The 25,127-nt window shown below is 37.8% G+C and overlaps 1 protein-coding gene across 49 annotated transcripts in view; it reads right to left on the minus strand.

The window, feature by feature from the left end:
* CLASP2 (cytoplasmic linker associated protein 2) overlaps positions 1 to 25,127 on the minus strand; it is a 322,288-nt gene that overhangs the window by 184,377 nt on the left and 112,784 nt on the right. For 41 of the 49 annotated variants that reach the window (XM_087945672.1, XM_087945669.1, XM_087945644.1 and 38 more), the window contains one exon: positions 21,139 to 21,285. In XM_087945672.1, coding sequence (XP_087801798.1) covers positions 21,139 to 21,285 — 147 coding nt within the window. Of the gene's footprint in view, positions 1 to 21,138; positions 21,286 to 21,724; positions 21,889 to 25,127 lie in introns of those variants that run through there. The other 8 variants (XM_087945679.1, XM_087945683.1, XM_087945684.1 and 5 more) reach the window with 6 other exon arrangements.

Here is a 25,127-nt window from a genome sequence, read left to right on the forward strand (position 1 = left end):
GATTCTACCAGTTCGCACCTATTCGCTAGAACCGGTTGTTAACATTCTAAGCAGTTCGGAAAACCAGTTGTTAGAAGAAATTACTGGCCTAATCCTGTAAGGAAGGCAGGAAGGAAACATTCTAGTGTTGCTTACAGAAAGTGCCTCTCCATTAACTCCTATTACATTCTTGGCAGGACTAGACTTCCTGTCTCAGGAACTTCTCTGGAGTTTTTTTCCTCTCCTTTGCTGGTACTTTGCTTGTGTGGAGTGACCATTCAAAATTAAAATGGCACTGAAAAAAGTGGCATGACCATTTTTCACACTTACGACTGTTGCACAGTCATGAGAGGACAGGCAAGGAGATGCATGTCTCGATGTAAGTGATATTGAGTTGGCCACACCCAGCCAATAACATGACCACCAAGCCATGTCCACCCAGTCACATGATCACCAAGCCATGCCCACCACCTAAGCCACACCCACAGAACCAGTTGTTAAAAAATTTGAATCCCACCACTGGATATTATGGACTAGAAATTATAAGCTCAACGGCCTATAAAGAGAACTTGTGTAAGATGTTTTAGAGGTGGCACTTACCCCCAGCGAGGATTGCAAAGATGTTTAAAGATAAATCAGTGAAGTGTTAGAAATGTCCTCAGACACTTGGATCATATTACCATATGTAGTGGACATGCATGACACTAAAAATATTGGACTAGAATACACATGTGGTTGGAAGAAATGATAAAACAACAGACAGATTTAAAACCAGAGACATTTCTATTGAGAATTTTGCCTGAAGGCTACAATAAAGAGATTTGATTATTTGATTATTAATGCATTAACAGCAGATAGAATTGTATTTGCACAAAATTGGAAACATGAGAAAATTCTGATGGAAGAGGAAGTAATTAAGAAAATATTGGAATGTGCAGAAATGAGTAGATTGACAATGGCAATTAGAGAACAGGAAGAAAAAGAGTATTATAAAATTTGGAATTTATTCTATGAATGGCTAGATAGAAGAGTAAGAAATTGAAATATGTAATAATAGTATAATATATTATAATTGATTGAATTAGATTAAGAAAATGAATATAATCTAAATAAAGAAGAAATATATTCTTGAAAGACAATAATTATGTTAATGATAATATAACAATTGATAAGTGTGATATAAAATATTGATTAGAATGATTATAATGATTATAAATATAAAGAAATGTATGATAATCTGATTACGAGCATAAGAGATATGTACCCAACCGACACACCGTTGAACGGAAAGATGGTTTTATTTGTTTGTTTTTGTCTGTTACAAAATAAAAAACTTTGTTTAAAAAAAAAGGATTTTTATTCTTTGCAGACAGCTGGTTATTTGCATTCTTTGTAGAGTAAGGAGGCCAAATTTGATTGCATCATGTGAAGTATCGTAACATTTTATACCTTTGTGGAGCCAGGGTGGGCATGGCCTGTATGTGACGCATCCAGCCTACGGGGCACCAGTTTGACACCCCTGTTGTAGAGAGTTGTTGAGGCCATTTGGAGATTTATCTGTGTCCTCAGTGTCACCTGAGTAGTGCACATGGGTGTGGACCCTTCTTGAAATAGCTGAAAGGACTGTGTTGTAGATTGGACATAGATGATGTCACATCCCTCCCCTTCTGTTGAGAGAGGGCTGTTCAATTTGGACATAGATGGCCTTTTTGACCCCTTTTTCAAACCACTGGCCAAAATGTGGACTTTGCTGTTTTCCAAAGAGTGGTCTTTGTCTTTGCAGATGGACTGCTGAATCTTGTCCTGATGAATTTGTTCTTTTATATTGTACTATGCATGTCAAGATTGAACCACTTTTGAAATGCTTAGGTCTTTTCGTGACAAAGAATGCAGACGCACCAGAGATGGACCATGAGAGCCAAGAGCCCACCAAGGCCACTGATGCAGGTGTCTGACAGAAAAGTGAATAGTCCTCAAAACAAAACAATTCATAATTGGACAATGTGACTAACCAAGGGAGGGGAAAAGAAAGCTATTGTTTAACTATGCACACATTGTTCAGGAAAAACCAGAGTTCGTTTTGATTCTCCAGACCTGGAATGATGTCTCCAATAAAGTTTTGCTTTTGGGATTTCAAAATTCTTGAGAGTGCCTACTATTCTTGGGTTCGCTAGTCAGATGATTGACCTTAAACAAACTCCCCTTTATCAACCCCAGTGCAGTCTACTCAGCAGAAGCAGAGATCTGGACCATCCCACAGGGAACTGGGCTGGTGGCCGAATACCTCCGAGAATTCCGAAGCCTGGCAGGGTTGCTGGAGCAATACCTGATTTATCAATTCCGAGATGGGCTGAGTAGGGAGCTGTATCAAAAATGCCTGCCACGAGGAATCCCAGATGAGCTCCATACCTGGTACCAACCGGCAACTATAGTGGAGTTGATCTGGTGGAGTACAAAAGGAACGTTGGACTTGAGTGCCAACTCTGGAGAAGCCAGGAGAGATGCTCCCTGGAACGGAGGACCCCAGAAGCCCCCACTTCAGTCCCGAGGAGAACCCATGATGCCCAGTGGGAGTCGGCTTCCAATGCGGGAAGGAGGACCATTGGGTCACAACTTGTCCAGCCCCACAACTGTTGACATCCCAGAGAATCCTGAATCAACTGAAGAACAATAAGGCAACGAAGAAGACAAAGGAGAAAATGCAGCTGGCAGATTTCCAAGTGATGAAATCCATTTAAAAAGAAAAGAGCAAAGTCCATCTTCCAAAACAATTTCTTTTTTTAAGGAAAGCATCAAATTGGCAAAGTCCATTGTAATTCCGGATCTGACACAACCCAGAATTACCCCACAATATCAGAAGGTAGAAACAACCCCCAAAAGTCACATTCTCCAATAGAAGTAATTCAACATTGCTTGATGTCATAAATCTCCACCTCAAAGGGCCTGAACACGGTCAGCTCATTTTCCCATGGGAAGAAGAATCAGCTAGTCTAAACAACTCTCCCTATCTCCACTCCTCCCCACTTAGGAATGTGGCAAGCCCGAAACCCTTCCCCATGACCGCCAAAGAGAAAGTAAGAAAAATAATATATACTAAGCCTAACTAAAATGGCTACACATATGTCAATTTTGGGCTTGACAGTCTGCCTTCCCCCATTTGAAAAGAAACCCCTGCAGTGACATAAAATACAAAGATTGAAATTCAATCTTCAAACACAATCATACAATGCACATTTTAACCTCTTCTGCCACCCTCAGAATTCGCCTTAGGCTTAAGGCAATTTTTCATGGAATTTTCCCACCAATCTATCAGCATTAACTTTCCAGCTATTAACCCAAGTTTCTTGTGAAATTGGATAACCTTTCCAATAAATTAAATATTGTAACTTCCCCCTGAAAATCCTAGAATCCAAAATTTTCTTAACCACATAATGTTCATGCCTTGCAATGAACAAAGACTTCGGAGCTACACATTCTCTGGCCTCATTCCCCACCATCCAGTCAGAGCTGAAGAAGCTTCTTGGATGAGAAGTGAAACTTCTTCAAAGAAAAACAAGAAAGTCTGGCTGCCTCATGGAAAAGCAGTTTGGGGACAACCATGACCTGGATGACTGAGAATTTCCATAGACAAATCTCTTATTTATACTGAAAAAATAGGATAATGTAAGGATGAAGATAACTAAAGTGCTTAGAGCAATAAGAGTTTATTAGGCAATAATAGTTGTACTGTATTAAAAACCAAACTTGGTATCATTGACTTTGTCTTAAATTCTTTTCCATTATACTCTTGCCTTAATATCAAGAATTCAATTAAAAAAGGCCAGAAGTAATAGTATATATTTGAGAGAGAGGGAGGGAGGGAGAGAAAGATGAAAATACACTGCTCAAAAAAATAAAGGGAACACTTAAACAACACAATGTAACTCCAAGTCAATCACACTTCTGTGAAATCAAACTGTCCACTTAGGTAGCAACACTGATTGACAATCAATTTCATATGCTGTTGTGCAAATGGAATAGACAGCAGGTGGAAAGCATAGGCAGTTAGTAAGACGTCCCCAATAAAGGAATGGTTCTGCAGGTGGTGACCACAGACCACTTCTCAGTTCCTATGCTTTCTGGCTGATGGTTTGGTCACTTTTGAATGCTGGTGGTGCTTTCACTCTAGTGGTACCATGAGATGGAGTCTACAACCCACACAAGTGGCTCAGGTAGTGCAGCTCATCCAGGATGGCACATCAATGCGAGCTGTGGCAAGGTTTGCTGTGTCTGTCAGCATAGTGTCCAGAGCATGGAGGCGCTACCAGGAGACAGGCCAGTACATCAGGAGATGTGGAGGAGGCCGTAGGAGGGCAACAACCCAGCATCAGGACCACTACCTCCGCCTTTGTGCAAGGAGGGACAGGAGGAACACTGCCAGAGCCCTGCAAAATGACCTCCAGTGGGCTACAAATGTGGCTGCTCAAACGGTCAGAAACAGACTCCATGAGGGTGGTATGAGGGCCCGACGTCCACGGGTGGGGGTTGTGCTTACAGCCCAACACCGTGCAGGATGTTTGGCATTTGCCAGAGAACACCAATATTGGCAAATTCACCACTGTCGCCCTGTGCTCTTCACAGATGAAAGCAGGTTCACACTGAGCACATGTGACAGATGTGACAGGGTCTGGAGACGCCATGGAGAACATTCTGCTGCCTGCAACATCCTCTGGCATGACCGGTTTGGCAGTGGGTCAGAAATGATGTGGGGTGGCATTTCTTTAGGGGGCTGCACAGCCCTCCATGTGCTCGCCAGAGGTAGCCTGACTGCCATTAGGTACCGAGATGAGATCCTCAGACCCCTTGTGAGACCATATGCTGGTGCGGTTGGCCCTGGGTTCCTCCTAATGCAAGACAATGCTAGACCTCATGTGGCAGTTCCTGCAAGATGAAGGCATTGATGCTATGGACTGGCCCACCAGTTCCCCAGACCTGAATCCAATTGAGCACATCTGGGACATCATGTCTCGCTCCATTCACCAACGCCATGTTGCACCATAGACTGTCCAGGAGTTGGGGGATGCTTTAGTCCAGGTGTGGGAGGAGATCCCTCAGGAGACCATCCGCTACCTCATCAGGAGCATACCCAGGCGTTGTATGGAGGTCATACAGGCATGTGGAGGCCACACACATTACTGAGCCTCATTTTGACTTGTTTTAAGGACATTACATCAAAGTTGGATCAGCCTGTAGTGTTTTTTTTTCCACTTTAATTTTGAGTGTAACTCCAAATCCAGACTCCATGGGTTGCTAAATTTGATTTCCGTTGATAATTTTTGTGTGGTTTTGTTGTCAGCACATTCAACTATGTAATGAACAACGTATTTAATAAGAATATTTCATTTATTCAGATCTAGGATGTCTTATTTTTGTGTTCCCCTTATTTTTTTGAGCAGTGTACAACTACAGAACCAGTTGCTGCAGTATTGGCCACAGGAGAATACTAAGACTGTTTAAATGATGTAATTAATAGGAACACAATGTTCATATGAAACAAAGATGATGCCTGATACATCCTTCATGAATCAAGCAATGCTTTAAAAAACAAAAACAAAAAAAAACAAGTTTTATTAATTTTCAAAACACACAAATCATCATTATCCATTACATGTTTAAACCTTTTTCCATTATAAATTTAACAAGTCAGATAAACTATAATTCTGTTTTAAACCATTTCCATATAAACATACAAAAACCTCTTGTCCACTTTCTCTTTACTTCTCTTTACTCTTATTCAATTTCATTATTATTATTTCATCTATTTCTTTCTGACTTAGTTACCATTATTCTCATTCTATATTTCTGCAAGGTTTTATTAATTCTCCCAAAAAAAACAAAAACATATACACACAACACATAAAACATAAAAAAAATCTTTTTGGAAAGTAACTTGGACCCGGGTATCTCTCTCTTCATGGACTTCAATTATATTCATGCTCATTTTACATATCATTACTTATTTTATTTACCATTCTAAACTTTCTATATTAACTTCTCCACATATTTCACTCTTCTTAATTCTATCTTAATTAATCATCTTAATTTGAGTCATTATATTTGTATCTTTTGTCCATTCTTTATTGTCCCTTTGTCTCGTTCCTTATAAAAAAAAAAGAAGTTTCTCCTGAAATCACTAATCAGAGTATGATGCCTTTCTATCTCCCCCCTAAATTAATCAAATTAACCTTTAAAATAACGCCCAATACCCAATCCGATTTTGCTTGGTACATTCTATCTAAATAGTACATCCAGAGTAATTAAATACATAGTTAAACAATAAATCTAAATATTAAAAACAAATACTATAATAGAAATTTTATAATAACATCAATACCATAACCTTATTAAACTCTTTAATTAAAACTCAAAACCTCTAAACCTTCTAAACCTCCCATCATATTATTAAATTTTAAAACCAATCATTATTAAACATTTCAACATTTTAATCTCTTATCAACTCTTAAACCGTTTAAGTTTTCTATTTCTAATACCATACTACAATATCATCTTATGTACCTTGCAAAATCTTTTTGAAGAAATTATACTTTATCCTTTATCCCTAAAAAAGATTCCTTTTTTCCCATTTAATTTCAAAACTTTGTAGCTTTTCTCCACCTTTTCCCTTCCTTTCTTCTCCCAACAAACCTTTCTACCCCCCCTTCTTCTAGCCTCTGCCTTACTGGCTTCCCTTCTCTGTCGTGTTCCTTTTCCCTTTGTTTACTATCATTATATTGATTTTGCACCTTATTTTTCCCTTTCTTAAGTGTTTTTTTAAATCTTAAGTCCTTTATTTCTCTTCCTTTCACTCTTCCTTCTTTCTTGGTCGAGTTCTGAAATTTATTAAAAATGGCTTCCTCTCCTTCTTCTTCTTCTGCTGTCTTCATCTGTTGTAATGTTTGTTGATAGTTAATAAGCGCCATTTCTAAAAAAAAGGAAGGCTTCTTTCAAACCAGCTTTACCATTTTTTTTTGCTTGTTCATAATCTTTTCTCAGTTCCTCAATAGAAAGAGCCATTATAAATCTTTTCTTTTCCCCTTCTTTCTTCTTACAACAACCAAAATATTCCAAAGAAAAAATAAAACAGTCCCAAAGTTATCAATCAGTCCAAACCAAGGCAGAGTTCTCACTTTCTCCTCCTGGGGTAGTATCAATCAAAGAAAAAGAAAGTCCAAATCTGTTTCTTAAAATCTTATTGCAATATATTTTAGTCTTCAAATCCTTAAGGCATCTCCTCCAACAAAGTCTTAGCATACAAATATTTTTTTTAGTCTCTCTCTTCCCACTCATCGCTTAAAGCCAATTTTCACCTAAAAGAAATAGGTTTCTTAATATCCACTTATTTATTCCGTAGGAAAAGAGGGTAAGCTTTCCTTTCAGCACCACCAAACTGCCGCTTTTTTCCTCTTCTAGAAGGTATCATTCAGAAAATCATACTTTTCAGGAATTTTGTTAAATATGTCTTAGAGTCCTAGGAACCAAGAAAAACTTTCTCCTTTGAAAAACTTTCTCCACTTCCTCCTGCGCATTCTTACCCGGCTGCCAGCTTCTTTGTGGCGGCCATTACGGACCGCCGCTGCACCGTCTTGGGAAAAGGGGTTCTGCCGGCCGGGGAGGGGTCTGCAACACCCCAAACCCCTCTCCGGATCCCCCTACCTTCAGCTGCCCCTGCAGGGCAGCCTAGCTCCGCATACCCGTCCGGATCGGAGCCCCAAAAACGGCTAGCGCAGCAGGGATCGCGCAGCTTCGCGAATCCCTGCCGCTCACGAAGCCAACAAACCGGAAGTCCAAGCAATGCTTTCTTTATATTTATTTTTTTTCTATTTTTTCTCAATACTTATACATTCTACAGTTTTTTTGTTAAACCACAGGATTTGGAATCCTTCTTGAAAACAAGTTTTAAGAGTTATATTTATGTACAGTTCCTTTGATCGTTTATAATTACTAAAACAATTAATGAAATTGTTTCAGATTACACCATGAAGTATAACAAGGTATTGATGAAAAACAATGAAAGGCTGTAGGTATATATATATGTGAATATCTGGAAGGGTTTCATATACAAGATCAAACAGTAAATATATATATTACTTTCAAAATTAATGTTCAATTTAAGAAAGCAAAGACATTAATAAAACATACACTTTTAAATAAAGCTTGCTAAAGACCAGCCTTTTCTCAGAAATAAAACAAATGAGATAGACAGAGGGACAAACAGTAATGGAACTATTTTAAGGTGGCAGAGATTTGTGACCCTTGTGTATTCTATCTTGCCATTCTTCCAATAGAATTTACTAAATGACTGAACGAAAAAATGCATTGCCTGTTTATATTCCTTTAATATAAAGGGATGTGTGGGTGTGTGCATGCACACACGCATGTACATGTATGTGTGTATACATACATATACATACTCTTGAAATAATATTATCTTGAAATATCTAAACACACAGAACAAAATACAAGCCCACTTATAAACAAATGAACAAAAACCTGAGTCTCTGAAATTCCTACTGGTAGTTTTTAGTAGAAATTTTTAGATTTTAGTAATGAAAAAACAGAAACTTCTAAAAGAGCATACAGCCTTAGCCAATATCACTTCTCAATCTTTAAAACTTCCCTTCATACATCTATTTTGAAGGTTTTGTTTAGCACCAACAACTAAAGTTAGATCCTCAGTATTCTATTATCTTTATTCTTCTCTTACGTTTTTTCTTCTACAATAAATTAGAAGATAGTTTCTCAGCAAAATTAATTTGGTAGCTTGAGCTCCTCTGTAAAGCCCACAGCATGCTAAGACTAAATTATTTATAACAGTTCTCGTAACTTATTTTTTTTAAAAAGTATTAACCTAGATTTCTTTTATTGAAACAGTTTAATAAATAATATTTAATAAAATATTTAATAAAAGCAGAATCCTCTGCAGGATTCTTAAAAATATGTCACCTGAGTGTGATAACCAATATTTTTAAGTAAACTATGATATAATCTTAACTTTCAACCATGATTTTATGTGACAGGGATACCATTTCTTGAAGGAATACCACATAAAAAGCTGGTTTAGAAATCCTGCCATTTCTGATAAACTTAGCAGTAAAATGCTTTCTTTGTGAAAATTAGCAAAAAATATTTGTCATCTAATACACTAGAGGACATGTGGTAACAAGACATTTTTGAAGCCCCTTGTCTAAAAGTTGGAGAGTCCACAGTTCAACTTTCTTAAACATAGTTCTATTTCTCAGCATTATTTTCTGCAAAATGAAGATACTAGCCAATCTCAGAAAGCTATCATAATATAGTTTAAAGAATATACTAAGATACTCCACATTTGATACTACAGAAATACTATTGTTCTTATTGTGCAAATTTTATTTACATTTTACAACCACAAAAATAGAAAAAATTAGGTATAACATAACTAGGAAGTATATTTTGCAACTACAAGCATGGTAGTTAAGTTATAAAAGAAAATGATTCAATATGTAAAGATGTCCATTGTTTTGTCTGAAAATGCTAAATATTGATGTCCCAAAATATTTCATTGATGAATTGGAAGAATGGAGATTCCATGTTCTTTGTAGAAGATCAGAAAATCTATATTTGAGGGAAAGAATAGATTGTAGGAGAGTATTCTAGGAGATTGGAGGGCAGATACAGAGAGTTTTTGACTTACAACCATTTGTTTAAGTCAGACATGTCAAACTCAAGCCACATGGGCTAGATCCAATCTGCAATGTGGTTAGATCTGGCCCACAGGGCCATCCTGGAAACAGCAAAGAACTGGTCTGCGGTGCTTCTGCCTGGCCCAGGCTGCCCAGATACTGATTTACAACCTGGTGGTAGCCATCAAGGCCAGAATGCAGGTCTGCCTTGGAGCCAGCGAGGGTCTGTCCCGACCCCAACCCTTGGAGTGCACTAGAGGTGGCAAGCGCACGGAGCCTGGCGTCCCTGGGGACCATCTTGCCCTGCAGGATGACTATGTTGAAGACACTTCCCTTTTACCCAGGACTCCAGCCGTAGCACATGCCCAGATCTAAGGCTGACCATATTCTGACCTGGATGGCAGCCAACAGGTTGTAGAATAGATCAGCACCATGGCTGCACCAGAGCCATGCCCTGCTCGCTGGCCTGGCTTCACAGTCCGTGAGGCTTCCCTTTCATTAGGGCTGCCACCCTGCATTGGAAAGCCATAGCAGCCAGGGGCATGGCTGCTGCAGCAATGCTAATCTCATCCCCTTCCGTTGCCCCTTTCTGTGTGCAGAGGAAGGAAAGAGATGGGAATGAGAAGCAGGGGAGGGAGGAAGGGAGGGAGGAGGAAGTAAGTCATGGCTGGGCAACAGCGGAGCAACCTTGGCCCTTTGCTCTGCCAGCCACCATGTTCCAAGGACCTGATTCTGACATGGCAAGACCCAGCTTCAGGTGAGGCAGCCGCAGGGATGGGTTTTCTTCCCCTCAGGAGGTGCCTGGATCAACCCAATATGGGGAAGGACTCCAAATCCCAGCATCCCCAGCCTTGAGACTAGCTGACCTATACTGCCACATCACAACGCCACTGATAAGGAACACATGGACGCTACCTGAAAGGATGAGGAGGCAGCTCTGCCCAAATCCCCTGCTTAGTGAAACCTTCAGGTCACTTTCATACAATGTGTGAAATGTGGTGCGGGGGATTCTCCCCGTTTCCATGCAAGCTATCAATGGACCAGATTCCACAGGATGCAGCTTGTTTCATGGGAATACCTAATTTGGGTCTGGTAGTGAATCCTTCCTCAGGCATCACTCTGGAAGTTATGAGGGGACACCACCCCTTGATTCGGCAGAGGAGAGGTGATTCCTTTCACCTGGGGTCGACAAGCCGACTGGAGCACTTGATGGTGTTGGGTGGGGTAAGATGAGATGGTGGAGGGGGGTTCTGTCCTTTGTGGTGGTGCTCTAGGGTGTTGAGACAGGGTCATCTCCCTCCTTCCCAAAAAGGAATCTTTCCCTGTCCCTGCAACACAAGGGGTAGGGTAGACAGCAAATATTGTGTCTGGCTTGCTTGGAGCAAAAAAATAAAGATAAAGGAAGGAGAGGCAACTTGGTTGGAGATATTATTTATTACAATTTGTCAAACAAAAATGAGAACAATAAGGGGAACTTCCGGTTTGTCGGCTTCGCGAGCGGCAGGGATTCGCGAAGCTGCGCGATCCCTGCTGCGCTAGCCGTTTTTGGGGCTCCGATCCGGACGGGTGCGGAGCTAGGCTGCCCTGCAGGGGCAGCTGAAGGTAGGGGGATCCGGAGAAGGGTTTGGGGGTGTTGCAGACCCCCTCCCGGCCGGCAGAACCCCCTTTTCCCAGGACGGTGCAGCGGCGGTCCGTAATGGCCGTCACAAAGAAGCTGGCAGCCGGGTAAGAATGCGCAGGAGGAAGTGGAGAAAGTTTTTGAAAGGAGAAAGTTTTTCTTGGTTCCTAGGACTCTAAGACATATTTAACAAAACTCCTGAAAAGTATGACTTTCTGAATGATACCTTCTAGAAGAGGAAAAAAGCGGCAGTTTGATGGTGCTGAAAGGAAAGCTTACCCTCTTTCCCTACGGAATAAATAAGTGAATATTAAGAAACCTATTTTTTTAGGTGAAAACTGGCTTTAAGCGATGAGTGGGAAGAGAGAGGACTAAAAAAAAATATTTGTATGCTAAGATTGTTGGAGGAGATGCCTTAAGGATTTGAAGACTAAAATATATTGCAATAAGACTTTAAGAAACAGATTTGGACTTTCTTTGTCTCTGATTGATACTACCCCAGAAGGAGAAAGTGAGAACTCTGCCTTGGTTTGGACTGATTGATAACTTTGGGACTGTTTTATTTTTTCTTCAGAATATTCTGGTTGTTGTAAGAAGAAAGAAGGGGAAAAGAAAAGAAAAGATTTATAATGGCTCCTTCTATTGAGGAACTGAGAAAAGATTATGAACAAGCAAAAAAAATGGTAAAGCTGGTTTGAAAGAAGCCTTCCTTTTTTTAGAAATGGCGCTTATTAACTATCAACAAACATTACAACAGATGAAAACAGCAGAAGAAGAAGAAGGAAAGGAAGCCATTTTTAATAAATCTCAGAAATCGACCAAGAAAGAAGTAAGAGGGAAAGGAAGAGAAACTGACTTAAGATTTAAAAAACACTTAAGAAAGGGAAAAATAAGGTGCAAAATCAATATAATGATAGTAAACAAAAGGGAAAAGGAGCACGACAGAGAAGGGAAGCCAGTAAGGCAGAGGCTAGAAGAAGGGGGGTAGAAAGGTTTGTTGGGAGAAGAAAGGAAGGGAAAAGGTGGAGAAAAGCTACAAAGTTTTGAAATTAAATGGGAAAAAAGGAATCTTTTTAGGGATAAAGGATAAAGTATAATTTCTTCAAAATATTTTGCAAGGTACATAAGATGATATTGTAGTATTGTATTAGAAATAGAAAACTTAAATGGTTTAAGAGTTGATAAGAGATTAAAATGGTGAAATGTTTAATAATGATTGGTTTTAGAATTTAATAATATAAGGGGAGGTTCAGAATATTGAGTTTTAATTAAAGAGTTTAATAAGATTATGGCATTGATGTTATTATAAAATTTCTATTATAGTATTTGTTTTTAATATTCAGATCTATTGTTTAACTATGTATTTAATTATTCTGGATGTACTATTTAGATAGAATGTACCAAGCAAAATCGGATTGGGTATTGGGTGCTATTTTAAAGGTTTATTTGATTAATTTAGGGGGGAGATAGAAAGGCATCATACTCTGATTAGTGATTTCAGGAGAAACTTCTTTTTTTTAAAAAAAAGGAACGAGACAAAGGGACAATAAAGAATGGACAAAAGATACAAATATAATGACTCAAATTAAGATGATTAATTAAGATAGAATTAAGAAGAGTGAAATATGTGGAGAAGTTAATATAGAAGACTTAGAATGGTAAATAAAATAAGTAATGATAGGTAAGATGAGCATAAATATAATTGAAGTCCATGAAGAGAGAGATACCTGGGTCCAAGTTGCTTTCCAAAAAGATCTTTTTTATGTTTTGTGTGTTGTGTGTATATGTGTTTTTTTTTTTGGGAGAATTAATAAAACCTTGCAGAAATATAGAATGAGAATAATGGTAACTAAGTCAGAAAGAAAAAGATGAAATAATAATAATGAAATGGAATAAGAGTAAAGAGAAGTAAAGAGAAATTGGATAAGAGGTTTTTGTATGTTTATATGGAAATGGTTTAAAATAGAATTATAGTTTATCTGACTTGTTAAATTTATAATGGAAAAAGGTTTAAACATGTAATGGATAATGATGATTTGTGTGTTTTGAAAAAATTAATAAAACTTGTTTAAAAAAAAATGAGAACAATAAGAGAATAAAAATACAGTGACAGGGACCATAGGTGTGTTAGTGCACTTATGTACGCCCCCTCTACTGACCATTTAAGTATGAAGTAAGGACCGTGTAAGTCAATTTGTGACTGAAACTGTGAAAATTTGTAGCTGACAACTGAATCAGGTAGGACATTCCAGACTTTGATGACTCTGTTACAGAAACCATATTTTTTACAGTCAAGTTTAGAACGATTTACATTTAGTTTAAAGCAGTTGTTCACACACATATTATTGCGATTAAAACAGAAAAAATCATTTACAGATAAAACATTACTACGTATATTTTTGTGTGCAATATCAGCGATCCAAACCGAGAATTTTGAACCTAGTAGCATAAGGAATTCTATTTTGTACAGAAAAGTGCAAGACTTTTCTCGTGAACTACTACTGAACCCGCTCCATTGTACTGATGTCAGATATATGGTGAGGATTCCAAACAGTTGAACAATACTCTAAAATTGGTCTAGTATAACTTTTATAAGCTCTAATTAGCAGCACAATGTTTCCAGAAAAAAAGCATCACAAAATTAAGTTTACAACTCTTAATGCTTTTTTAGCAAGATAAGTATACCTAGGTCCTTAACAAAGTGAGGGTCATCTGCTACATCAATGCCACCTAGCTTATACTTGACATTCTGATTACATTTTTCAGTATGTAAGACAGAGCATTTATTAATCAAAATTTGAAGTTGCCAAATAGATGACCATTCCAGACACAGTCGAGATCACTTTGCAAAACAACTGAAATATTTGTAGAATTGAATAATTTTACATCATCAGCAAAATGAATACAATTGCTTTTAAATAGATCACATAAATTGTTGATATACAGCAAAAAAAGTGTGACTCATAGACTTTGACTTCCAGCACACACCATGAGCAACCTGGCCAAGGTGAGCAAGCACAGCAGAAGCAGCCCCGAGGAGTAGGTAAGCACAACCATGCGCCTCCTTCAGGAAATGGGGCTAGGCCGAGCTCTGGGGTTCTGGTGGCCTGGGGATACAAGAGCCGGGGCTAGGCGCTTGCCCTCCATTGCTCAGGCCTCTGGGCAGCCTGAGTCACTGTCGGGGGGTCTTCCGCTTGGCCTGAGAGGGACGATGAGATTCCTTTGGTGGACAAGGGTTTGTTGCTTGCTCTTCCTTGACTGGAGACAATGGATTCCCCCAGCCTCACCAGGTCACCACAGATCCCTCCAACACGAGTGTTATCAAGCTGGCCATGCCCCCTGGTCATGCTCCCCCCCCAAGGTCAACCACAACCCTGATGTGGCCCTCAATTAAATCGAGTTTGACATCACTGGTTTAAGTGACTGTTCCAATTTACAGCAGTGCTGAAAAAGTTACTTATGACTCTTTTTCATACCTATGATTTTTGCAACATCCTTATAGCCACGAGATCAAAATTGGGAAGCTTGGCAACTGGCATGTATTTATGACAATTGTAGTATCCTGATGTCATGTGATCATCTTTTGTGACCTTCTGATAAAGTCAATGGCAAAGCCACATTCATTCAACATGAATGGCAAGAAATATGATAAGGACAAAAGAAACGGGGCAAAAGTTACCTAATAACTGCCTTGCTTAGCAACATAAATTTTGGGCTCAATTATGGTCATTAAATCAAGGATTACCTGTAAATCAGTTCTTCACCCTTGCATATATAAATAGGGGTCAGGTTCATGAAATGGATTGCAGCTCTTATCTTTAGACTAAAAATAGTAAATTCAAAAAAAAAAAGCTCTTAAGATCTCACATCTTATTACATTCTTATCAATAAATACTCATCACTGGACTTCCGGCTGTATTTCTGGCACTATCGGAAGCAAGAACACTGAGCTCTGTGGCCCCACTCCGAGCTTTCCCCATCACAGGAATGATATTCCGCTCTGAAAAAAAAATCGGGGCCTGCCAAAAGAGACCCCCCGCCGCGCGCCCGGGGAGCGCCCGCTGCTTTCCCTCGCCAGGGCCGGGCGGTGGCGTGTTGCACGGAGGCTGGTCTGTGGCTGGCCCAGCTCCCTTTTCCTGCCGCTCAGCGGCCTCCGCTCGCACCGCCCGGGCTCCGCTCAGGTATCCGGCTGGGGCTGTCAGGAGTTGCTACCGCCGGCGCAGCTCCACACGGCTCCAGTCCCGCGTTGCCTCGGGAAGGGAAAGGCAAAACCAGGAGCCGCTGCTGCCGTTGCAAAGCGCCGCCGCGGCTCTTCCTTTTTGCCTTTCCCTTCCTGAGGCGCGGGAGTGGAGCCACGCAGCCGCGCCACCGGTAGCAACTCCTGACTCAGGGCCTCCGAGGGGAGGGGAAGGAGGAGAAGAAGGGGTGGGGGGAAAGGAGGGGGCGATTCCCAAAAAATCGGAATTCCGATTTTAATCGGAAGAATATCATGCCTGCCATCAAGAGGCTCCGAAAGAAGCCATAGCCACCCTGTAGGGGTGGTGAAGTAAATGGGGGTGCCTTGCGGGTCGAGAGAGCCACATCTCTCCTCCCTGACTTGGCAAATCCTCCTCATCTGAGGACAAGTCAACATGGCTGCCATGAAGTCAGGGACAGTCTGAATACCTAAGACAGTGTAGAAGCGAAGAGATGGTAAATGGTGTGTGAACTGGGTGAGAGAATACTTTTTGTTGAAATCTGACCCCAAGGAATCTAAGGAGAATATATATTTAGAACTATTTATCAAACAGACACTTTGAAAAAATACCTGGAGAATTTAAGAAGAGAATTAAAAAAAAAAAATCTATAGAAAATTGAACTCTCAAAGTAAAAAGACATGATGTTGAGAAGGCATTTTTAAAATGCTGAAATTATGGACCTAAAATCTTTTCTATTAATACTGCTTACTTACTGGAACTATAATTCAAAATAATTAAAATCGGACTTGCCAGCAATATTGAAGAGAGGTTGAAACAGGCTGATGCAGAGAGCACCATCTGCTGATGAGAGGGCAACTATGCAATCCTGGGAATAACCATCTGAAGGACTGAAAATACTTTCTAGATTACATGTATCTACTCTAAGACCACTGGAGATTGGAATATTAAATAAGAACTTTAGTTAAAAGACCCCTAAATGTTATTGAATGTATAAAAGTAACATAAAGAGGCCTTGGAAAACCATGGGGGTATTTAAAATTGATTTGACTAACCATTGATGAGATATTAAAATTTGTGACTTGGCAAATTGTGACTGTTTGGAATTAATGACTTGTGACAAAAATTGTGACTTGGCAAATTGTGACTGTTTGGAATTAATGAATCCTGGACAATTGACTAAAAAGGAGACCTATTAAACCAAATGAAATGCAATGCAAGGCGGAAATGAGTAGAGTTTTAAATGGAATGGAGCTGATGCTTCAAAGGATTAAGGACCTTATACAGGAACAACATAAGGTGATGGTGAAAATATTTGATTGCATAGACCTGTGATGGCGAACCTATGGCATGCCTGCCACAGGTAGCACGCAGAGCCCTCTCTGCTGGCACACGAGCCGTTAGCCGAGCTCAGCTCCACCGTGCATGTGCCTTCTGCCGACCAACTGATTTTTGGGTCTCTGCTATGCATGCCCAGGGGGTGGGGCATATGTGGGAGATGTGTGCGCATACCCGGGGCAGGGGAGTGTGGGTGTGGGGGGTCTGGGAGCGCATTGGGAACAGGATGCCTCCCACGCTCCCATTTTTACTCCAGGAGGCTGCAGGGAGGCCTACTAGGGCCAAAATTGAGGTGCGGGGGGGGGGTGCGGCACACCCCCCCAATGCCCATTTTTGTTCCTAGGAGGCTGCAGGGAGGCCTACTAGGCCCAAAATGGGGAGCGGGGGGTTGCATGTCCAAAGGGCAGGGGGAGCAGGAGGGGTTGCGCATTCACTGCATTATGGGTGGCTTTTGGCACGCGACACAAAAAGATTAGCCATCACTGGTATAGGCCAAAAACTGGAAAATATTATACAAGGGACAATGAACAAAGACCAGGACAATGAGGAAAGAAAGGAGCCATCAGAAGGAATGGAGGGGAAAACAGAACTGAGAAACCAGCAAAAAGAAGACAAGAAGGAGGAAATATTACCAAAATTAATAATGAGTAAGGAATTAAAACAGGAGAGAAATGTTTTAAAGTATTTAAAAAGGAAATGGGAGAAACAGGAAGATATCTGGGGAAAAGAGATAGGGGCTAGAACTAATAGCTTTAAGCTAGACAGTGGGGAAGGGTAGAGAGAAGAGAAAAAGTTAGACTACATAGTCAGAATATAGATCTAGAAGTAGATGGTGTAAAAGACTTAAGAGAAAAATATGGAAGGCAAGTGAAAAAAAACAACTAAAAGTTCTGATGCAAACAAGAGATGATGGATTAAAAAAAGAGAGAGAGTAAAAGATCTTCCATGAATACATTTCAATAAAAACATATGTATTAATATTAGAATTATATAGGCTGAATAATTATTCTGTATGTAGTGTAATAGACATTAGGATAATATTTTAAGATGAATAAATATGAAGAGTGAAATATGGGAATTATGAATAAGAATTAAGTATTAATTGGAAAATTAGAGATTGAATGATGACATTAATATAAATTATATTATAAACATAAGGAGCCTCGGTGGCGCAGTGGTTAAGAGTGCAGTACTGCAAGCTACTCCTACTGCAATTTGGCAGATTGAATCCCACCAGGCTCAAGGTTGACTCAGCCTTCCATCCTTCCGATGTGGGTAAAATGAGGACCCAAACTGTTGGGGGCAATATGCTGACTCTGTAAACCATTTTGAGAGAGCTGTAAAGCACTATAAAGCGGTATATAAATCTAAGTGCTATTGCTATTATTAAATATGCATAATATATGATTAGCAATAAAATGATAAAATTAAACAATGGGTGGTTAGATAATGAAAGAATATATTTTAATGCAAACATGCGTATTAACAGTAGAAACGTATGGTTTGGATGATTGGTAAGAACATGAATAGATGTTCTTTAAATGTTTAAATGATTGTGTTTGGTATTAGAAGTGTAAATTGAGACATTGGATAATGAAAGAATGAAGGCTGAAATTTTAACATAAATAGAGGAGAAAAGTAAAATAAGGGAAATATGAATAATAAAACTGGTGAAAGATGGGAAATAGCAAAGAAATGTCTTTGAATATTATAGTGATATGGGGGAAAAACATTAAAATAGATATAAGAGGGATAGATAATTATTGTGTGTGTATAGATATAGATATAAAGATATATGAAAGAACAAGAGAGGTTTAGAAACTGAAGTATAAGGTATATGTAAACAATATGAAATAATGAAAATGAAATGTAATAATTAGGAGTAATAGTATTACATCTATTTGTATCAAAATGTATGATGCCCAGGTATCACACCATTCACATGCTGATATGTATAAGTAATATAAAATAAAAAACTTGATGGGGGAAAAAAAGAAAGAAATCCTCATGATCAAAACATTAACAATCTAGTACAAGGGTGTCAAACTCGATTTCATTGAGGGCTGCATCAGGGTTGTGTTTGACCTTGGAGAGCCAGGGTGGGTGTGGCTAAGTCAATGTCACTCATGTCAGGGTTGCCTGTGGCGGCCTGAGAGCTTGCCAGTGAAAACCGGCTCCCGAGCTCTGTTTTCTGCTACAACAGCCTCCTGCAACCCTCTGCCAGCGCAGGCTGGTCCTTCACTGTTTCCAGGGTGGCCCCATAAGCCAAGTCTAAGCATCCCGTGGGCTGGATTCGGCCCATGGGCCTTGAGTTTGACACCCCTGATCTAGCTAAAAGTACATTTAAGATCCATGAAGACAATGTAAATTCAACCTACTCAGTCACTTCACTGTTAGAATATATTATTATTATTATTATTATTATTATTATTATTATTATTATTATTATTATTATTATTATTATTATTATTATTATTGTTATTGTTGTTGTTGTTGTTGTTGTTGTTGTTGTTGTTGTCTGACAATCTTTAGAAAAATGCTATACTGATTGTTTAGAAAAAACAATTTCCTGATATTGCTTCAAAAATACAAATGTGGCAATTTAATCTAGTTATTATAATCTTCCTTGCACAAACATTATTCAGTTCCAATATTTAACTCCCAATGAATTGACTCAGTTGTCCATTTTTTTGTTTATTTAGAGACTGAACCCACAAAGACATGGGCAAACAGTTTTAAAACTTTTCTAATCTTATAACTTCTTGTTCTCTAGACTACTATTTTTCATCAGTAATTTTTAAAGGAAAAAAGAAATTTATTTTTCCTGCAGAGAAAATGTATGTGCATAGTGATGGCTAACCTTTTCTTCATTGCGTGCTGAAAGTGCACGCGCATTGCATTATGGGTGTAGGCATGCATGCACACCCCCTATGCATGCACGCGTGGACCCCCGCACCATGCGCCTCTGTGCGTCCATGTGCAATCCCCATGGGCCCCACCCCCTGCGCATGCGCACACATTTCTTGCACGCGTGTCTCCTCCTGCGCATATGCGGCAGACTCACGACAATTAGCTGGCTGGCGGGAGGTGTGCGTGCATACGCAGTGGATCTGTTCCGGGCAATGGCTCGTGTGCCGACAGAAATTGCTCTGCGTGCCACTTCTGGCACGCGTGCCAGGTTTGCCATCACAGGCATAGATAATGAAGACAATTTTTTCCCAGTAGTTTAAACTGTACTAAGAAACTATAAAGAATTTGATTTTGTCATAATAGTAATTTATTTCAAAATTATAAAAACCAAAATAGAATAGCAAAATATATGTACAATATAAACAATATGCCAAGCCACTTACATTGCCTTACCTAACATATAGCTAAATTTGAGGACATTTCATAATGTTGGTTAAAAACATAGCTGTTGCAGACTTATACAAAGAATATTTGACGTTTTGTAGGTAGATAAATAAAAGGCAAGACAGAAAAATATATATTTATATGAACACAAACAGCATAAATTCATTTTTACCTATTTTAAAATGCTTCTTGATTTACCCTGAAAACATTTTAAGCAATACTCCACTCAAATAATGACACACCTTCATTAACTATTAAAAACTACAAGCAAATTGGATGAGACAATAAATATTTTATCTGACAGATTAATGTATGCTAAACATACATTCAGTATCACCTATGTGTTTTACATCTGAGATGCGTTTTTTAATTCAAGTATTAATTGTGGGTCAAATAAATAATCTGGAAATGGAAATATTTATTTTTGTCAAATACTTCCATTTTCAACTATTTCAAAAGAACAAAAATAAACACCTGCAACTCATAATTTACTGAAATATGAAAGTATTTTTTAAAAAACTTGTTTATGATCAATGTATCTATCTCTATGACATATTTCATATAGTCTGTTCCATAGTTCTCTTTCTTTCCCTGGTATATTATTAGGATTGATTGTTTTATTTATTTTGAAATTTTTCTGTACATGGGAGTGTGTCAATGTTTATTAATTGCATAAGATATGATTTCTAACATGATAGCAATTAACTGTATTTTTCTTACTAGTTACAAAAAGTTAGAAAGCTAGTGCATCCATTCAAAATGTTAAATTTGTCATTTATATTATAGAATTATTATTACATTTCATCTAAGACCTAAGCTTTTGAAGATATTTTACACTTTTTGGACTTGAAAAAATACTGCAATTGTGAATGATACATTATGATTTAAAGATCTTTATTATCATTCTCATTAAATTAAAATAAAACATCCTGACATCTAAATTGTTTATCCTTACCTACAACTTTGGGCCCACCAGCAGATCCTGGCTTTCTTGTAGTATTTGAAGGATTTCCAGGTTTTTTAGGTGCAGGGACCTTGAAACCTGAAGCAGTTGCAGATGGCCTATTTCCATCCACTGATTCTTCATCATCAAAGCTTTTATCTAGAAAGGTGTTTTTAAAAAGAAAAACATACATTATAACTCCATGTTATTTTGTTTTTAAAATAAATATTTCCAGCTGTACTATAGCAAAAATCCAACCAAATGGAATGTCATTTTTCTTTAAGGCTACAAACAACAACAACAAAAGAAAATAAATAATGTAATTTCATTTGATATAATAGGCTTGCGAATGATAGAATCTATCATTTTTAAGGTTAATCTTTGACAGCTAAGGAAAAATCCATTAGATATATATTTCCTGTTCACTTACAATTTGTAATTCCAACTAAACATTTACATTTTCAATTTAATTCAGCATTTCTGTAAGAAAAACACTGATTTTCTACTATTCTTACTTGCCATTTCTGCTACACATCCTCCTACAACGTGTCTACGAACACTCCCTGCTCATTCCCTCCACCCTGATTTTAACACTTACAATCACAGATCCGTTTACAGATCAGCCGCCTCATTCCTCTGACAGCTCTTCAACAGCCCTTGCACTAAGATATTCCCACTTGCTCACATGGCCGTATAGTTGAATAATCTAAATATTTATCAAAATATTCCACATAAAACTGAGAAAAAACACCACAGATTCAACACAGAGATTTGTGCCGGCATCCTTCTGTCTCTTGCCTGCACTAGGTACTGAAACAACCAATCAGCTGCAAGGTGACATCATCTGCTGGTAGCCACTGCTAGATGAAAAGGTGAAAAATTCTTCACACACAAAAATCATTCCCATGCCCAAACATACTCTATTTTGTAATTTTCTGATAGGGTTTACTTTTCTTAAAAGGGCTTTGTTTATAAAAATGGAAAGTTATCTGGCTTATAACTTTTCTTTTCAACTTGTTCCCTGATGCTTTCGTTTTTTTTACTTCAAATTACACCCACGCTCTAAAAACTTAATATTCTAAATATCATGTGAACATTTCACTACTCAATTATAGAAAAATATTTTTGGCAGGATAAATGAAATGAAAAAAGCAATCTGTAGTTTCTCATCATAGACAAGATGGGCGAGGCTGATACGGAACTGTATAAAGCTTAGAGCGGTGTGCAGACACAGACACAGACATTCTTTCTCTGAAATCTTTATCAGTTATGGTTTTCATCCTGTCAATGGAACTTCTGTAATTCCTATATGCTTCACACTAGAAAATTTTTGTGTCATTGTAGAATAAAACTATACATTCCTATTATGTTCTACAAAATGTGACTTTAGAAAGGAATGTTTAAAAATGTGCTGCCGAATAATGTTTGAAAACTATTGACTTGTATCAGTATTAATTCTGTACCTCTTGACCACATTTATATTGTTATGGAACTTGATATTAATTGTAATGTGTATCCAAAAATATCAAGTGTTTCCTTCATATAATCATCCAATGGTATACTGCTCTAAGCATTTTGTATGCAGGAGTATGTTACTATCAGAATGCAAGAGAAAGACAGGAAACATTATTCTAGCAGTCTCCATGGTAACTGTGCTTTGCCCTTGCACATGTACTGGAAGGCAACATTTCAGATCACTTTAACCCTTAAAACATAGGAATTCAATATCCTATTGTTTTAAGCACAGTGAAATTAAAAATAAAAATGTACTGTACATAACATTGAATAGAAATGATTTCCCCCGTAGTTCTATGTAATGAAAAATATAGTTTCTCAAGAAATCGTTTAAAACACTCACTAGGAAAGATGTATATGCAGAAATCCTGACAGACATTAACATTTCTAAGACAATGAGGCATCTAGTTCATTAACCTTAAAATAAAAATAATCACCAAAGATTATGATCATTATTTGTAATACTTCGCTAAAATAAACAAATTTGGATTCAAACTCTGCTTCTAGTGCGTAATACAAATTAATCCAAGAGACTAGAGGAAAAAAAAGGTGAGGGACTGAGATTCTTCAGAATTTTGTTGTCGGTGTTATTCCTGAGCTTTTAAATGATCTCTAACAATGATCTGGGGAACAGATAAGAACCTGCATCTCAGGCAAGTCAGTGACCCACTTATGCAAATGCTAGGTTTTTAGCATCCCTTAACAGTTCTCCACACTGGATTAAGTCCCCCATGGCTGATTTAATATGTTTTCCCACTAATCCCTGCATCATCCAGAGTGGCATGCCAACAGAGAAAACTCATAGCATAGATGGAACTGATGCTGTGGTCAACAGATGACAATTAGACATAGAAGAAAATTGCTCACTGTTACATGCCACTGTATTTTTTGATATTTGCTTTTTGAACTTGGACTGTATATAGATGTATTTGCAAGATAAATGTAAAAGTATGTATGTCTGTTTGAGTATGTGATGTATGTACTACTGTGTTTGGTGTTAACTTGAGAGAGAGAGCTAAAATATATTTGTACTTACAGTATAATTACTATGAAGAATATTAGAAATAACTCCTTTGTATCTTTTTCATTTCTTTTCATTTTTTAAATTTTCTTTCACTTTTTTTCTTTATTTTTTAGATTAGCTTGTGTTAAATTTTATATTGTTATTTGTCCATTTCAACAGGATATAGGAGAATGCAGAATATACACATATAGTTAACCTCAACTTATTTTCAAAAATAACTCATCTTTATACTGATTGGCAATTTGAATCTAATTTTTATGGCAGTTGACATGGCTCTTTCAGCAAACAACTTCTGTTTGGTTGATGTGTTGAAATTTTGCTATGTATGTACTCTGTGTATTCTCTTGAGGACAGAATGAACGCAAACAATTGTACAAACCTTGGCCTCTGCATTTTTTGATGAATTGGTAGTGTTTTTTAAAATATATATATACATTTATTAAAAGTTTTTTTTCTTAATATAAAATAAAAATAAAAATAAATACAATGGAAAAAAGAGAGAGAAAGGGGATAGAGGGGATTATGTGAGAAAAAAAGGGAAAAAGTAAAACAAAAAGCAGTAGTTTATGATTTTTTAGCGCAGTAACGTAACTAATAGTTATTGTATCAACTTTTTACATATACTACATATACTAGTACTAGCCATATAGTAGCAGTAAACTACTTTATCATAAAAATCCAAAGTTAAATTTTGTTTCTTCCACATACACAGTCCAGAAGCAGTTTCCAAGTAACCACAAAACATTCTTGTTCGTAATTAGTGCAGTCAACTTCACCATCTCTGCAAATTCCATCATCTTTTCAATCCATTCCTCCATTGTGGGAGCTAATGCTTTTTTCCATTTCTGAGCATATAGAATTCTTGCAGCCATCAACATATATAGCAACAAAATCCCAAATTATTTTCCATTTCTTTATCTAATAATCCTAGAAGAAAAGTTTCTGGTTTCCACTCTAACTCCATTTTTAAAATCTTCTGAATTAAAACATGAATCTATTTCCAATATTTTTTTGCCTTGTCAAATGTCCATATGTGATAAAAAGTACCTATTTTCACTTACATTTCCAATAAACATTCAAACATCTTTTTACATCTTTGATAATTTATCTGGTGCTACATACCACTGGTACATTTTATATAAATTATCTTTAAGGTTATAATTCAATGTAAAGGTGGTGAAGTGGTTAGAATGCAGTACTGTTGGCTGACTCTGTCCACTGCCAAGAGTTCGATCCTGATTGGCTCAAGATTGACTCAGCTTCTATCTTTTTGATGTTGGTAAAATGGACACAGATTATTGGGGGCAATATGCTGAATCTATAAACCACTTAGTGCTGTAAACCACTTATGAAGCAGTATCTAAGTCCAAATGCTATTACTATTAGTCCTTTAGCTTACATATTTTCCCACAGCCTTAATATCATATTATAATCAAAATTTATTGTCCATTGAATCATACAG

Source organism: Notechis scutatus, chromosome Z, assembly GCF_049901735.1.
Source record: "Notechis scutatus isolate UNSWTSFEM ecotype Mainland chromosome Z, rNotScu1.2, whole genome shotgun sequence".
Taxonomy (NCBI): domain Eukaryota; kingdom Metazoa; phylum Chordata; class Lepidosauria; order Squamata; family Elapidae; genus Notechis; species Notechis scutatus.